Genomic DNA, 16,429 nt, shown 5'->3' with positions numbered 1-16,429 from the left:
GTTCAAATTCATTTAAGTTTTATGGATGTGCCTGGAATTTAAACCGTCCCTCCCGCACCCAAGTCCGAGATGCTTATCCACTAGGCTAGCAACACACCCAATAATCTTATATCGCAATGTAAACTTGCCAATGTAATATTACATTGTGTCATTGTGTGTGACTGAAATTTTCCTTCCCCTGAATTTACTTAGAGAATAATGAACTCATTGGGAATAGGATTGTTTCCAGACTCAGCTGATATTTGCCAATGAATATATTTAGGAAACTATAAAAGATCTCAATCAACAGTTTACTCTGAATTAGATGTATTCCTTATGCTAAAATTTTAAATTAAAAAAAGATAAATCTAATAAATGCAAATGAGTTTAATCATAAAACATACTCCTTAGTAGAATTCCCATCCTAATGGAACAGTTGAAGCCAATTTTATTGTTAGTTCCGTCCGGTGTACTGTAAATGTCGTGGTTTTCTTACAATTTGTTTCTATTATTTTAGGGTTTGTTTCTCCTGATTTGTGCCTCACTGTTTGGTTATATAGCTAGTGGACAAGTTTTTTTTTATGATTAGATCGTTTTATTTGGGTAAAGGAGGTTTTAAATTACTGAAATAGAAAGAAAAGAATTGTAAACAAAACACGACTCTACAGTACACCGGACAGAACCAACTGTAAAATTTGCTTCAGCTGTTCCATAAGGATGGGAAATACCATAGACAATAGAGTAAATATAGACTGTCAAAGAAAGGTTTTGCACTCTGCCGCTAGAGCGTTATCGCAGTTCGATATCGGTTATCGGTATTCTATTCGGTTTCATTGTCGACTACTCGCCAGCTGTTACAAGCACTACCACTCTTGCAAACGAAATGCTTACTATATCGCTATTATCGTCTTCTGCAATCGCGTCAAAATCATGAACATCCTCCGTGGCTGTGTAGACATCATCATTGAATGCCGTGGTCCCGAAACGTCATCGTCGTCCACGATTGCGGCAAAATCGTGAACATCGGTGGCCGTGTAGACATTATCGTCTTCGTCTTGCGCGATCGTAGAAAAGACGTGATCATTTTTCCCGCGGTCATGAAAACGTCGTCTAGCACGGTCGCGGTTTAAGAACATCTCCAGCAGTCGTGTAGACATCATCATCGTCTTGCGCCGTCACGGAAACGTGATCGTTGTCTAGCGCGATCGCGGTAAAATCATTAAATTTCCCGACTTTGATATCAAAATAAAGACTAAATCCCAACTTTTTAAGACGATTTTGAAATGCAATACTAATACCTGACTTTCCCGTTTTCCCCGACTACTAGACACCCTGGTTAATTAGATTTTGACCTTGCAAATATTAAACAAAACTTTCCAATAAACCACTTCCTGAAATTATGGATTAATAAAGAAAAACTTTGAATCATTGTAATGAAACTACAAAAGTATAACAAATATATGTTAAAAAAATACAATAAATGATGACATTTAAATTAATTTATTGATTAATATTAAATAAGTCAGTGAACTCCAACCCCGGGGAATTCCTCCAAAGTTGGCAACACTACTCCCAACTACCAAGTTGTTATGGAAACGATCGCTAGCGCTTGATGCTGCAGCGGTGTGCGCCGTAACTACACATTACCCCTAGCGGTCGGCGCCGGAATATACGCTAACCGCAGCACAGCTGACAGTCTATATTTATTTCTTTTTGTCTATGGAAATACTAAGGGAGTATGTTTTATCTATGGTTTAATCTATATTTTACTTATTTAATACGCAAGCAGGTTTTTTGTGATAATTACTCCTCCGAAACTACTGAACCGATTGACATGTTTTTGGTGTCATTGGAAAGAGCGTAACGTGAAGTTGTGCAGGAAACTTTCTTTTTAGGGAAATAATTAGAGAGTGAGACCCTGGTGCCCTTTAAAGTTTCGTATTTCTCCATAAGGATAACATAGGAGATAATTTTTATTTACAGAAACATATGTTTGTTACTTGAACATAGTCAAAGTCTACTACATAATAATTGCTGTCTATTATGACTGTTAATGTATACTACATTTCAATCAAGGATTGTATACCTTAAAGTTTACTCATAATGGATCTTACTACTTTATTTTAATTCTGGGAATAGTAAAATTTAGTTGAGATTAAGTTACCTAGATTTAGAAAACTTTACTATAATAATTTATGTATTTAAAATCACAAATCTCTGACATCTATTATATTATTAAAGTGATACAATCAAATTTTATGTAAACGGTTAAGGTCATTTACCAAATAAAAATATAGGCATATGGCACATCAAAATGAAGCTTAGAGTGTGTAGATTTGCCGAAAAGTATTGATATGGACGAATTTCCTAAGGGCTCTGCCCCACAGGCTAATTTCCAAAGGGCTACCCCTGGCATATTTCCAAAGTTCAAATGATATAATTCAATTTAGTTCATGAAACAGCTGGTCAGTGCAATGAATTGGTGTTTGTTTATTTACTAGAAAAATGAAGATTGAGGAGGGTTATGTTTGGTTTTAAAGAAAGGTTGTATAAGTTTTGTTTAAGTATTGCTCAAAGTTTTTATTTTGTAATTTATATAGTAAGCTACATGGAAAGAGGCTTGACTAAAATTGAAGAATTATGGTAAAACATGTCATTCATGAAGCAGCAATATGAAGAAATTGATGCTAAGGTATGTGTCCGTATGGAGGTATGTTCTTTTGGATCTATTAACATCAAAAGTAGGGGTTTGAAAGTAGGATTATACTTTTAAATCAGTTTATATTTTCAAACTAAATCATAGAGTTGCTGTATTTTAAAACAAACATCAGCACCACTTGAATAGCTCTCTAGGTCACATTTTCTTCCCGTTGCGAAGCACGGGTATAGCAGCTTGTGTAGTAATAATAGTCAAAAGTTTAATGTAAGACTTACACAGGAACAGTGGGTTGTTTGACTTTGGGCCTTTTTGATGCATCAACAGACCAAAACTGCTTTGCCTCTGACAGTTCAGAATCCTTTAGTGCTGGTTCTTTACTGGGGCTCTAATAAAAATACACAACATGTCATCTTATATATCCATATAAGTTTTAAAAAAACTCAAAAAGTAGCCAAAACTTCAAAAACAAATCATATAAACAATCATTATAAATTGCACTTGATTTCCTTTTTTACGTAGACCAAAAAAGTTAAAATTATGCCTCTGGGCTCAAATTTTTTAAAGTTGGCTCTAAAATCTGTCTGAACCCTGGAATATTTTTCAAACATATTCCTAGATAGAGTTACGTAGGCATACATTTTGTTAATTTGGCTACAATTAACTTAAATTGTATCAAATAATTCAAATTAGTCCATTCAACAAAGTTCAAATCATTTGTTTAATATGTTATGGACAAAAGTAAACATGATTAGCCTACTTACATCAGTAACAGAAGCAAGAGCTTGCTGGCTAGAAGGATACCAAGTTGTGGAAGACAAACTTTGTAAGGACACCATCCCTCCAGCAGGCTTCAGCTTCTTCAATCCAGCCTAGTGAAAACAATTATTAGAGATTAAGTACTCTGAATTTAACAATAAATTGCTTGTCTATAGACAGTAGACACAGATGTAACCTAGGAACGATAGAAACATTACCTCAGGCTAGAATAGGGCAAAGCTTGTAGCTTTATCAAACAGCTAAAGCTGAAGCTGGATTGGGGTGATTTGAACCTGAAACCTTGAGCTAAAATCCCTAGCTCAGGTCCCCCCCCCCCCCAAAAAAAGCAGGTGTCTAGATTCCATTAAAATAGCTAGATTTTCCTGTTTCTAACAAAATTGTTCTTCGCCAACACTGAACTTCCTATGTCAGCGTCAAATGAATTTCATCACATTTACTAATTGCTTGGCAAGAAAATTAGTTCTCAAAAGCTGAAAAGAGTATGATAAATTAAGAAATCAGCTCATCTAAATCATAGTCAATATATAATTTTGTCATGTAATAGTATATTTCATCACAAGGGCGAAGAGTGAGGACTCTATTTGACCCGAGCTCAAGTTTGACAACCGAGGGGAACCCGAGGGAGGAAAATGAGCGAGGGTTGAAAAGAGCCTTTTTTGCCCGTTTGATAAACTATATTTTTAGTCATATTGCAGAAAAAAAATCCAACAAACTAAGTTAGAAAACAAAAATAATTTTTATGTAAAGAAACCCCCTTGAACAATATAATTCCAACTTGTTCTTTTTACTCATTTTTACTCAGCGGTCAGAGCTAGGCCTACTTTGATCCTATTGTATTAAATCGAAAAACATTTGAAGGCAAAATCACTGGTAGTTTACAACAAAGATAAAATATGCTAGCAGTTTTTAATTTAGTTTCACCCCATTTTTAATAGGATGATTAAAACTTACAATTACTAACTGAAAATGTGTGTACTGAATGGCTGTTTTTGGTCATACACCCATGTAATCTCATATTAGACTGTCAACTTACATGAGTCCTCAAAGGAGACCCCAAAATGGAAAAAATCAATGAACCGTAGAAAGCCTGTCAGATTCAATAGAGGTTTACATCTGAGTTTTGGGCGAAATGACAGTTTCTCAAACGATCCTCATATGAATTTTCAGGAGAATTATATTTTTATTTAAAACTACAAACAAATAGCCTAAATATAGAATGTGTGACACCTTAACAATAGCTAGTTTAGTGAACAAACCCACTGGCTTGATTAAATAATGTGTTTATCTATGGTTAATTTAATGATTTGGTTGCACAACCAGGCTAACAATGCTACAGTATCCAAAAAAGTTAAAAATTAAAGCACTTACATTGAATGACACACCACACCACTGATGTGTTACATGTTAATAATCTTATCTTTGTTGGAGATCAACTGGCCAATTAGAGTAACAATAAAAAGCACACACCCACTTTTGACAATTAATAACTAACTATATAAACAGTTACAAAAGCTATGAGTTGAATTAAAATTAAGAGGGTCGTTAGTATTATTAACTACCAATAAGGGAAAAACTAATTTATTTCTCATTATTTACAGTTTTCTTTTATTTAGTAATATGTTTCGTAATTAAAATTGTAGTACTGTAGTTACTTACTTGAAAGCAGTTTGAAATACTGTTTACCTGGAATTTTGGAAGTTTTTCCAAAGTATGGAACCATTCGCTCAGTTTTTCAGTCGCCATGAGTTGAGATTTTAACTTTTCATCAGTGAACAAAGGAAAAAGAGTGCTCCAAATGGAAATATCAGCTACAGTCATGGTATCCTGAAAACATAATCCTGTTGTTTATTACTGTGCACACGAAACAATTCCTCCAGATCAATTTTTCCATTAGGTAAATGGTAGCATATTATATCGAGTTCAGAAATAATTAAAGCAATAACTTTATATTTAATTTACAAACAAATAATAAATCCATCAAAACATAATTAGTTACAGATAAATATTATTTGTAATCTAACAAAACCTGAATGTTGACAAAAATAGACTTTGTTTCAACAAGAATGCATTCTAATTCAACAATAGTTATTTTTGTGAAACTAGTGGTGAAAGTCGCACTTTGCTGCACACGAGAGCAATGTTTACGCCCGAGCCACAGGCGAGTGCGGAATGATCTCGAGTGCAGCAAAGGCCTTTTTCACTCGTGTTACACATTATATTTTTCCTACAGTCACTATAAAGCATATAAATAACATAGATATGCTATTTAAATCTGTCAGAAAAACAAGCCAGATAACTGCAAACCTGCTGGATTCATGGGTCGTAGCATTGACTATATAACACTACACTGTAGTGTAGTGTTATATAGTCAATGGTCGTAGTAGACTTGTCAGTGAACCCTGGAGCATGATCAGTGCTGACCTCATTGGACCTCTTCCTAGATCTACTAGAGGATATCGTTATATTTTGGTCATATTGGATACTTTTTCAAAATTCTGTTTACTATACCCACTAAGATCTGCTACAGCTGCTCTAGTTGCTCAACATTTGGAAAATGATATTTTCATGATCTTTGGAATTCCAAAATTCTTTATCTGTGATAATGGTCCTGAATTTAAGGGCCAACCTTTGCGTTTATTGGCAGACAAATACCATGTCAGAATATTGTATAATGCCAAGCGTCATCCGCAAGCTAATCCTACGGAACGTGCCAACAAGACAATTGGAACAATGTTAAGATCATATGTGAAGGACAATCAGCGCTTATGGGACCGCAACCTTCCCCAGATTGGCTTCGCGTTGAGAACAGCTGACAACGAAACAACTGGCTTCACTCCAGCGTACCTTAACTTTGGCAGAGAATTGTGGCCCGATGGTCGTACTGACATGGAACCAAATCTACAAGATCCAGAACCTGAAGATATCAATCGTCAAGTTAAGAAGTTGGGAAATCTTCAACACATATACAAGGATGTGAAGATGCGTCTAGACGCAGCCCACCAAACTAATGAGAAGCGATACAATCTACGTCATCGACAAGTGGAATTTCAAGTTGGTGCCAAGGTGTTGAAGAGGAATTTCATTCAATCGGATGCAGCTGGATTCTTCTCCGCTAAGCTGGCATCGAAATTTGTTGGTCCATTTGAAGTCAGAAAGAAGATTTCGCCTACCACCTATCAGCTAAAAGATGAAGATGGACGAGACGTTGGAAGATGGCACGTCTCAGATCTTAGACCTTTGATCTCACGGAATCATTAGAAAATTTCATGAAATTTTCTCCGAGGAAGGGGAGAAATTTGTAACAGTCATACAGACAGATATTATTTACTCAAGGCCTATAGTTAGTTGTTTTGGCTGGCCACCGGACATCATAATCCTTATCTATTGTTGGAAGCGCACTCCAACCTTTATCAGCTGGACCTTGACTCATACCTGTCTGGGATTGTTTCAATACCCTATTGATTTCTCTGTCCACGTACATGGTTAGAAGGAAGTTGACCACAGAAGAATGTACTACACTTCAATAACCCATCCTTCTTCGAGCAACGGATTTTAGGAGGCATGGGTTTCCGGTCTTGGTTGCCACATCTGTGTCATCGCCCAACACCCTGCCCCACTAAGACTGTCTGTGGTCCAACTGCGGCTCAACTCCATCAGGGATGCTGCGACTGGTAGTTCAGACCTAACGTTAGCTACGGATCTGCCCACCAACAAAATTGTCAGCTGAGTGCTAGTTATTAAGCTTGCTGAGAACTTTGAAAACTAACTCTTGAGAAGTTAACTGAGATTATTATTTACTTAAACAGAAAAAAGTGTTACCTACTCTGGATTATCAACAGATATTTCTCTCTGAATTAGTTTGATTGAATTTTGAGAGCCATTTGGATTTAATTAATCAGAGTCAATTTAGCCTATGAGAGTTGAGAATAAATTTTGATTAAATCTTCGGCAGTGGGACTTAGATGAATTTAGCGGAATATTATTTTTATTCAGAACTTTTCAGAGCTATAATACGTCTGTATAAATAAGGTGAACACCAACGATAACTAATTTGTAAATTACAGTGATGTTTTGGTACGTAAAAATGATTCTTGCTGCTACCAACGGTTCTAAGGAAAAGAACCAGTACCAAAAACCAACGTTTACAGTTAAGAATTACATCCGACAAATTAAATGCGTTAATCAAGTCCCAAAGTTATTGATTTCTTGGTTTTGGATTTCCTCGTAAAAGATTATTGGCAATCAAAGTTATTTCCCATTAATTGCTTTATTCGTAAACAACTTTTAATGTAAAATTATTGGTGTCAGTTTGAAAAAAAAATCAACCTCATACTTAAACAACTGTTTGTTATTTAATAGATTACGTAGGCCTATTCTCTAAACAATGATCGTATATCTTTTAACATTACTTAATGTTAACATATCAGTAATACGAATCAACATTAGAATGAAATGTGACAAAAATGACACAACACTGGGTTTTTGGACGATTGTAATTTTATTTCTTAAGTAGGGAGGCCGTGTATTCTAGGGAAAATTACCGGTATCAAGGATCGTCGTCGAAAAGGTTGTTATGAATAATTGGGTAGGCGTAAGTACCCAAGAGATGGGCTATGGGCCTATTGGCTGTATGGTCCGGCGATTGCATCATACGGTGAGTAGGAAAAGAAAAGAACACATCGGAAAAGCAAGTTTAGCATAATCCATAAACCGTAATTCTCTGTTACAATCACCCACTGCAGTTGTGATTTTTTACTTTACACTTTACACAACCGCCATTGAAGCGCCGTCAATGAGTGGAATCCTTGTTAGTAAGCTATTGGCGACGATCATTAATAAATTCAAGTTTCCCAGCCCTATACAACACTGATTCAAGGTCTTCTTTCTGGTTATCAAAACTCAAGAACAATTTTACACATAAAGAATCTCTGGTTCCTGACCTGGATGATGCCTAGTTATTAATTATTTAGTTTACCGTTACACTATATTATTCCACTTGCAATTAATTAAATCCGTTATGTAAGACAACGTTTTTAATGTCACTTGGATTTGATTTACCTTCAAAACGAGATCGGAAATGGTTGCGGTATTTGTAAACAACATTTGTAAACATATCAGTGACAGCTAGAAAAAATCATCTTGATCCGAACAGCTGTTCGTTATTTCATAGATCATTATGTGATAAAAATTGGACGAAAACTTGACAAAAATCGCACAAAACTGCATTTTTGAACGTCCGTAATTTTATTTACTAAGTAGTGAGGCCATATTTTAATGGCTAAAGACACTCTCGCCAATCCAGTGAATACATTAAAATGACTTGGATCTTGATAGGTACTCTCGTTTTCCTGGAGAAGATTGCGTAAAATGCCATCTTGAGTGTTACAGAAAGACAGAAAGACAGACAGACAGACAGACAGAAATTTAGATGAGACTTGTTTTGGCTTCTTTAATGTATAAAACGTAAAAATAACCTAAAAATTTATGATTCTAAGCAATGTACAGACAAAACTCAAATTTTATTTATATAGATAAACAAATTTTGTTTACATCAAAACTAACAGATGACCATTATACAAAGTTGTTTACATCCATACGAAAATTGGGTTATGTGGTTGGTGATGTTTCAGTGAATTCAAGTAAAACTTTGTAGGTAATGTTATTTGTATGAAATGTAAAGAAGAACATGTTTTAGCCTACGATAGTTTTTGTGTTGTGATATTATGTGTCATTGGTATTTGTAATTTTTCTAAGATACCTCGAAGAGATCGCTCACGTAATGAAAATAATAGGGCTCGCAATGCAAATAATAGATATATAATGAGAAATGATCTTTTTCAACCTTATCAACGATAAATCAAATCACGGTTTTTGAAGTGACGCAGGTTGCTAGTCATGTATTAAATTGTAATTGTAATTTTTAACATATTCAAATTAAAAATACAATTTAACACTATTTTAAAAAAGCTACTGCAATAAGATAGCTACAAATTCACTCATGCTTTTTATTTCGCTGACTTTCTGTATGCATGTTGAAATCGATCATGAGCCAGATTAATAGGTTACACTTGTGACTTGTTTTGACATGAAGATTGTTGAAATTGCTTCATTGACGTCATTCACTTTGCCAGTTAACTAACGGACTTTGACTAACAGTGTAGTAGTATATGTTGTCGTAGAGATCGTTGCAGGTATTATTAATAATATAAATTATTAATTTTACTATTTATTTCATAATATTGTATCTAATCAAGCATAAATTGTGTTATGGTTGGTATCACCAATGTTATTTACATTAGGTTAGGTATTACAAAAACACTACATTCAAGATAATTCATTCAAAATAAACCCTATAAGCATTTAAACGATGATTTTATATATTAAATTTTATTTTAATGATTAATGAGGAACTTGCATAACCTTAACAGGGTGCAATTTGTGTTATATGCAGATATTTTGCAGCTATTTACAAGTGCAATTTGAAGATATTACAATATATTTTTAACAATTTGAACATGTATAAACTGGAATTACGAGGCCAAATTTTATTTCTTGATGCATAAAATATTAAGGTATTCCATTTTCATTGGTAAAACTGTCCTAAATAAACATCCAATCAGGTGAAGTATTCCTTTTGCCATCTAGATATTTTACAGTTAGTTGTTTGCAACATAATTTATTCAGATTTAACTTCTGTAACCTTATAGATATTTTATTATACTTTTCTTCGTTATACTAACAATTGGTAGAGTTCTGTGTATGTATACTAACACTGTAACTACTCTATATGATATTATGGAACCTAAAAATATTTAAACGTAGTCTTAATTTATTTGGTAACCCCATTTTCAGAAAATAACCTACCTGAAGCGTTGTTATGAATTTAATGGTTAGGGAGAAAATTCCATAACACTGAAGATCTCAAATTCCCATGTTTTTCTAATGATAGACTAAGTTGTAGTTAGCTTTGTTCAAAACCATATTATGATCAAATTTGATAATTTTTTCATACTAAACTAACAACATTTTACTTAAAATTCATGTTCAACCTTTTCAGTAGTAGCAAACCTAAGAGTCAACGAAAAACTGTTACGTAGAATTTTGGTCTGCATAGCCCACATTGCATATGTGTACACTACGCAACTTTGATACATTTTATCACATGCAATGGGTCTATATTGTAGGGTAACTCTTTATAATTTCTTCCCAGTAACCTTACACATAACTTAGATATTGTATAAATTTGAAATAAAATGTTTTTATGGAGGTAAAATCAGTAAATTAAAATCCGTTTCTTCTTCATTCTTTGATTTTTATTAAATCAAATCAATGTTCTTTGAACATTTAATTTTAACTTTTTCATTGAGGGGTTCTTTCAGTCATTCAATTTCAACTTTATAATTGATTTCTCAGTATGCATTAATATTCTGTTGAATTCATAAAACCAGGTAAATTTGACTAATTCGTCAAATTCATCGAATTTGTCTGCTCAAAAAAATTCAATTTTCATTGATATTTAATTTTAATTACCATTCTTTTAAAGTACAAGTGAATTCAAGATAACAAAGGCTATTGAAACTTCAAACAAATTTATGACAAAACATTAAATTTAGATAATTTTATTGATATTTGATTTAGCAAGACAAATATAATAAGTATTTGAAATTGACTTACCCAAAGGGAGATTTCAAAAGAGCGCTAATCTTTACCATAATAACATGCAAAAAGTAACAAACTACTTTAACACAAGACAGACTGAGAATGAGGGTGAGTCTAGGAAAATCATGCTTACTGTGGATTTGTTCTCTCATTGGCTAAACGTTCCGGAACATTTCAGTCAATAAGATCACACCTTTTCTTGCTTCAACCTCTACGTCCAGATATGTGCTTTCCATGGAACATTCAAGACTTTCATGCTAAATTTTGTTATTATTTGAATCAATTTAAATTCATAATTTGCTCAAAAGAACAGTTTTCTCAAATTTACAACTTGATGAAAAATATTTTAATCAAACAATTCTAGTAAAACTTTGTCCAAGCAAGATCATTTCCAGACCCAGATGCCATTTGTCATTGGGCTAAGAATAATTGATGCTATCTATCAAAAAGGTCGACGTTAGATAATAACAATACCAGGGTTTGGACCGTTCCCTTTCAATTCATAAAAAATGCCACTGGCGTAGAAAAACACAAATAAACTGAAAATAAAATGACACATTATGTTACAGTGATGTTGAGTGTCTTTGTGTTGGTGATGGTAGGCCTACTAGCAGCGGCCATTGCAGAACCAGTGAAAATTCTCAAACCATTTCTGGGAATGGAAAACGTAGAGAAGTATCAAGGCACAAACATGGACGAAGGAGGACGGGACTGATTTCGTCACGAAAATAACATCGCTAAGAAAAAAGAAGGGCGAATGCAGGACTTGATCAGATTTGACAAAGATTTGATCTTTACAATAAACGTTGATTTATCTTGCTTGTATGTTTTTTCAACATCCCAGTTAAGATTATTATATACCAACAAGCTTTAAATCACGAATTTAAGTTATAATAAAAGTTTATTTTAATAGGTAAACAAGTCTACTAGCATTATAGTATAAATTCAGATTAATCTGAGCTTTACGAACTGGTGTAAAAGTTAAAGGTATCTTGAATGTCATAAGTTATTTTTTGTAATCTGTCAATATCAATCAACTGAGATTCACAAAAAGTAACTAAATACAATTGTATAATGTTTTACTACACCTTGTATAACCCAAACACTGTATTGCATTTTATCAAGATTGTTAACTAAAAGGTTTTTTAAAAACGTCATCACGGTACTAAACAGGTAAATGAGATTTTTTGATGACTTCCCCAGTTAATGTTTCTAATATCAAAGCTGCTGTTGGCAATAAAAAGGTTGCGTAGCAGCGTCTTCTTTGTGTCATAAAATATTTAATTCCTCCGCTTCACTAACGCAATTTCAAAAAGCCGACTTGAAGTTGGTAAAAGAAGGTAATGTTAGTGAAGAATAGCAATAATATAATATTTGTATCAAATATATGCAATTTATGAGTAAGTTTTCTACAAACTTTGAGTGTTTTACTGAACTAAAATAATTTGTGTCATTGTTTCTGTATGGAAAGAAATTGTAAGCATATATTATTATATCTAAGAAAGTCATTGCATCATTTATAAAGAAAAACTCATGCCTATATGGAAATAATTGGTGAATTTTATTGGTAAAGGGCTAGACTAGAATTATAATAGGAAACTGTTCATAAAACAATACTATCGTTCTTTTGAGCACCTAAACACAGGGCAATTCTAAATGATGATACACTTTTGAAACTCTATAAATGAAAAACCATACAACCTATCATCACGGGATGAGAATCAATTGAAAGAGGAGATTCTAAAGTTTTGTTCGACACCACTTTGGTAAACATTGTTGCAAAATTAGCCTCTACAGACATTTTTAGATTTTAACTACGATTTTTAATTGATTACACAATTTAAAATCAATGAAACTCGAAAACACAGAACCACAGTTCCTCACAGCTTACAATAGTGGTGTACAACAATAACAGAGCGGTAAATTATAGAACTAATTGACCCTTAGTGGTATTACCACAAACGTTTGACAATTCAACATATATGTATGAGGTGTATGTATTCAACACGTTTTTAGGTTCAGCTGGCAACACAAATGGTGCCCTAGAGAAAGTAGTACCCGCGGTCCGTATCACTCCGCTATTTTTCCTCGGCAAGAAATGTGCTCCGCGTTTTGAGAATATAGTTCCGTATGTTTTTGTAATTTGAAGTGGTTTCCGCGCCTAAAAAAATGCTTTAAAGGTATTTTCTTGTTTATTAAGATCGTAGGAATGTTTTAAAAACGTTTAAAAGAAAAGTCCAGAAAGTTCAGAAATACCGAAACTATAAACACGAAATGAACACGTTAAATCGTAGTTATAATAGTCAATCAGCTGCTCATAGTATTATTATCTTTAAGTGTTGCCAACCTATTTCCAAGCGTACACGGATTACGTGCATAATAGAACCACACTGTTTTGTGTTGTTTTGTTGGAATCCTGATGTGCGGCAAAGTATAAACCGTACGACAAAGTATAAACCGTACGGCAAAGTATAAATATGCAGCAATTAGCAGCTTTCTGTACTATAAACAGTACAAGGAAGCCAACTTTGTCAGGTGACTGTAGGAAAAAATATTTTACAATCCTGCAAAAGTGATTTGTAATTCAACAATAGATTGAACTAATAGATGGTTTAGAGCACATCACAGATGTTTAAAAATTCATAACATTTGAGTCAATTGGATCTTTGACTAATCCAATAGTCAATGATTGGATACACCAAATCATTTGATTCTGTTTTAACTGTTGACTTATGAGGTAGAGTAGTCTGCATAGGACAATTTTCTTGTGGTCTACTTCAATTAAGAAGCAGTTACCAAAAGTTTGGTGTGAGTAGGTATGTTAGGTTGAGTAATTAATTTTGCTTAGCTGAAAACAAAATTTAGTAACCCTGACTAAAACAGTTTTTTCATAAGTAGTCCTGTTTAACGATAAACATCTATTTGGGACAAAAATCAACATTATCACTGGGTGCAAATAGTCCAAAAACTTATGAAGGACGATTTGTTGTCACTATCTGAACTACCTAAAAGCATGTGAAAATTGTAGGTGACATATTTCTTAGCGGTTTAAACAATGTTGGATTGTTTAAACCTTACAAACAGTTTAAGACTGACTTGTCTGTACCATAAATGTATGTATTATTGTAAAAATGGTGTTTACCGTTGAAAATAAATAAATAAATAAACAACTTTTATCATCAAACTAATCAGCTAACATAATTCTTACCTTAACTAAATACTTGTATTTTTTCAATGCATTTTCAAGGAGGGTCAGCAGCTGAGGAAGAGGTTCGTTGAGAGATCCTTTTGCATCCACACATCGAGTGACACAGGGCTAAAACGGACAAATATTTTAAGTTTATTTAGTTTGTAAATCTTAACCACTTACTCTTCTGCCCAAATTATTTTACGTGTCCAATTCAAAGGCAAACTTGTGCTAGGCAAATGAAATGTCAAAAAATTAAAACTGACTTGATAACAAGGCACAATATAAATCATTATGCTATTTTCAATAATAGCAGTTAACAGGAAGAAGTCAATGTTAAACATGTAACATTTGAAATCCGTTGACTTATGGTGGTGACCCAAAATCTGATGTTTTAACGATTTCCTATAAACGTTTATGTTCCTATATTGCCACAATAGTTCTGACAGTTTATTCACAGCATGTTTCTTCTCATTTTCAGCCAACGTAACAGCAAAAGTTATCACAACAATGGGAATCATATAGGCAATAAATCCGATATTCCATGACAGTCCTGCATTACTTATTTTATTTGGGCGTACCAACTTTGTGAGAAGAAAAATATAACTAGGTAATGCACATATGGCGGTAGTAACAGTACACCAGATCACATAAACTCTATAATGTGACTTGACTTCTTCAATGTCGTGGTACAAGCAGTTTTGTAAACGTCTAAAAAGAGCCATTTTCTTTCTAGCTTCCACAAACTTCCTTGATGCTTTGTTACCTATCGGTGATATTCTTGACAAATCCTCAGATAGTTTAGGTAATTCCAAGTTCTCAAGAGTTCTATTTACTGATTTGTTCATGGCCAAATTTTCAAATAAAATCCCTAAAGAACCTGCAACCAAAGAAATTTTCATCCCTTTGAAGTGTGCTGCATGTAAGAATTCCAAAATCTTTGGAAGAGATAACTCAGCTATGTGCCAGACACTCCATATTTCAATCACATACCAAACAGCGATGATAAAAATAAACACGTTTTCCCAACAGATTAACTTTTTCTTAACCCCCAGCAATGTTTCGATCACACTAAGATTTAAAGCACTAGCAGTTTTAGCTCTGTAATCAAATATTGCACTGATAAATAGATAGGATTTATTGAAAGAAATTAGAAGCATATGAAGTATTTGTAAATACCAAAAGATGGCATCCATTCTTGCAAAAAAATTACCATAGAACCATAAATAGCAAGTCATTATAATATCCAAAACTGTGTAAGTTAATATAACCACTTTCTTTTGTTTAGAAGGACGAAAATCAGAGAGCGATACACAAAATTGACCGTGAAAAGTCTCAAACCAGAACAAATATTTAAATTTCCCCAAATATCGAAACATTATATCAGTTAATGAGTAATGTTCTGGAATTTGTTAGTTTGATACACTTTCATTGAAGAACTCAAACTTCGAGGAATAAATGTTGCATGAAATGAGACATGTGCTCATAAAAAATTTATTCAACATAAGAACTTTTCACCAAATTAAATTCGCTGGCATTGATCAATACTAGGTACTTAGCTAAACAAATGTTTGGCAAAGAAAAACTTGTCAATACGTGTTTAATATGGACAAATTACAGATAGTCATTTGGATAGTAGGTAATCAATTTTGAATTGTTTTGACCAAGTTACAACATATAACAACTTTTTGAAGGTGTTACTAGCACTATACTACAAATGTAAAAGTTTGCCAGTATTAATTAAGAATGAGTCAGTGTCAGATGTAGCCCCTGACTCTCTTACTCAGTGGATTTATTAATCTGTTAGGTAAACATGATATTGAATTACAAATTAAGCAAACCTAGTCAGACTAACTAAAAATACCTTTAGCCTAAAACAAGACATTAGGCTATTACTCTACGACAAAAACACAATTGTGCTATTGTGGATCCAAAACAACTTAAATTATTCCAAGAGAGAATTCAGTGAGGAACTGACAACACTTGTAGAAAAGTAATGGACCAAAGAAAGACTAAACCTGAGGCAGTCCTCTGCCAAAATAAACAGGTTTAGAATCTGTCTTGCATTTGTGTGTCTATTGAATATTTAATACCACTAATCATGTTCACTGGGAGTGACGAGTACTGTAATCTCATCACTGCTAGTGCTTTCCAGCGGCGCGCAACAA

At 33.6% G+C, this 16,429-nt stretch overlaps 1 protein-coding gene and 1 long non-coding RNA gene across 2 annotated transcripts in view; one reads left to right on the top strand and one right to left on the bottom strand.

The window, feature by feature from the left end:
• Positions 1-16,429, bottom strand: part of LOC128985686 (methionine--tRNA ligase, cytoplasmic-like) — a 51,788-nt gene that overhangs the window by 33,365 nt on the left and 1,994 nt on the right. The window contains exons 3-6 of the mRNA XM_054405459.1: positions 14,283-14,390; positions 5,099-5,239; positions 3,400-3,507; positions 2,914-3,023 (exon numbers count right to left, since the gene is read on the bottom strand). Of these exons, the coding sequence (XP_054261434.1) occupies positions 2,914-3,023; positions 3,400-3,507; positions 5,099-5,239; positions 14,283-14,390 (467 nt within the window). The remainder of the gene's footprint in view (positions 1-2,913; positions 3,024-3,399; positions 3,508-5,098; positions 5,240-14,282; positions 14,391-16,429) is intronic.
• On the top strand, positions 9,503-11,893 carry LOC128985687 (uncharacterized). Its single transcript, XR_008490059.1, has 2 exons — positions 9,503-9,606; positions 11,644-11,893. It is a non-coding gene; the product is annotated as an uncharacterized LOC128985687 (long non-coding RNA).

The sequence above is a fragment of the Macrosteles quadrilineatus genome, unplaced genomic scaffold (genome assembly GCF_028750875.1).
Source record: "Macrosteles quadrilineatus isolate MER2022 unplaced genomic scaffold, UCM_ALF_1.0 Scaffold_2__2_contigs__length_208266976, whole genome shotgun sequence".
Lineage (NCBI taxonomy): Eukaryota > Metazoa > Arthropoda > Insecta > Hemiptera > Cicadellidae > Macrosteles > Macrosteles quadrilineatus.
Note: the sequence above shows the minus strand (reverse complement) of the source record. Positions and strands in the feature narration are given on the sequence as shown.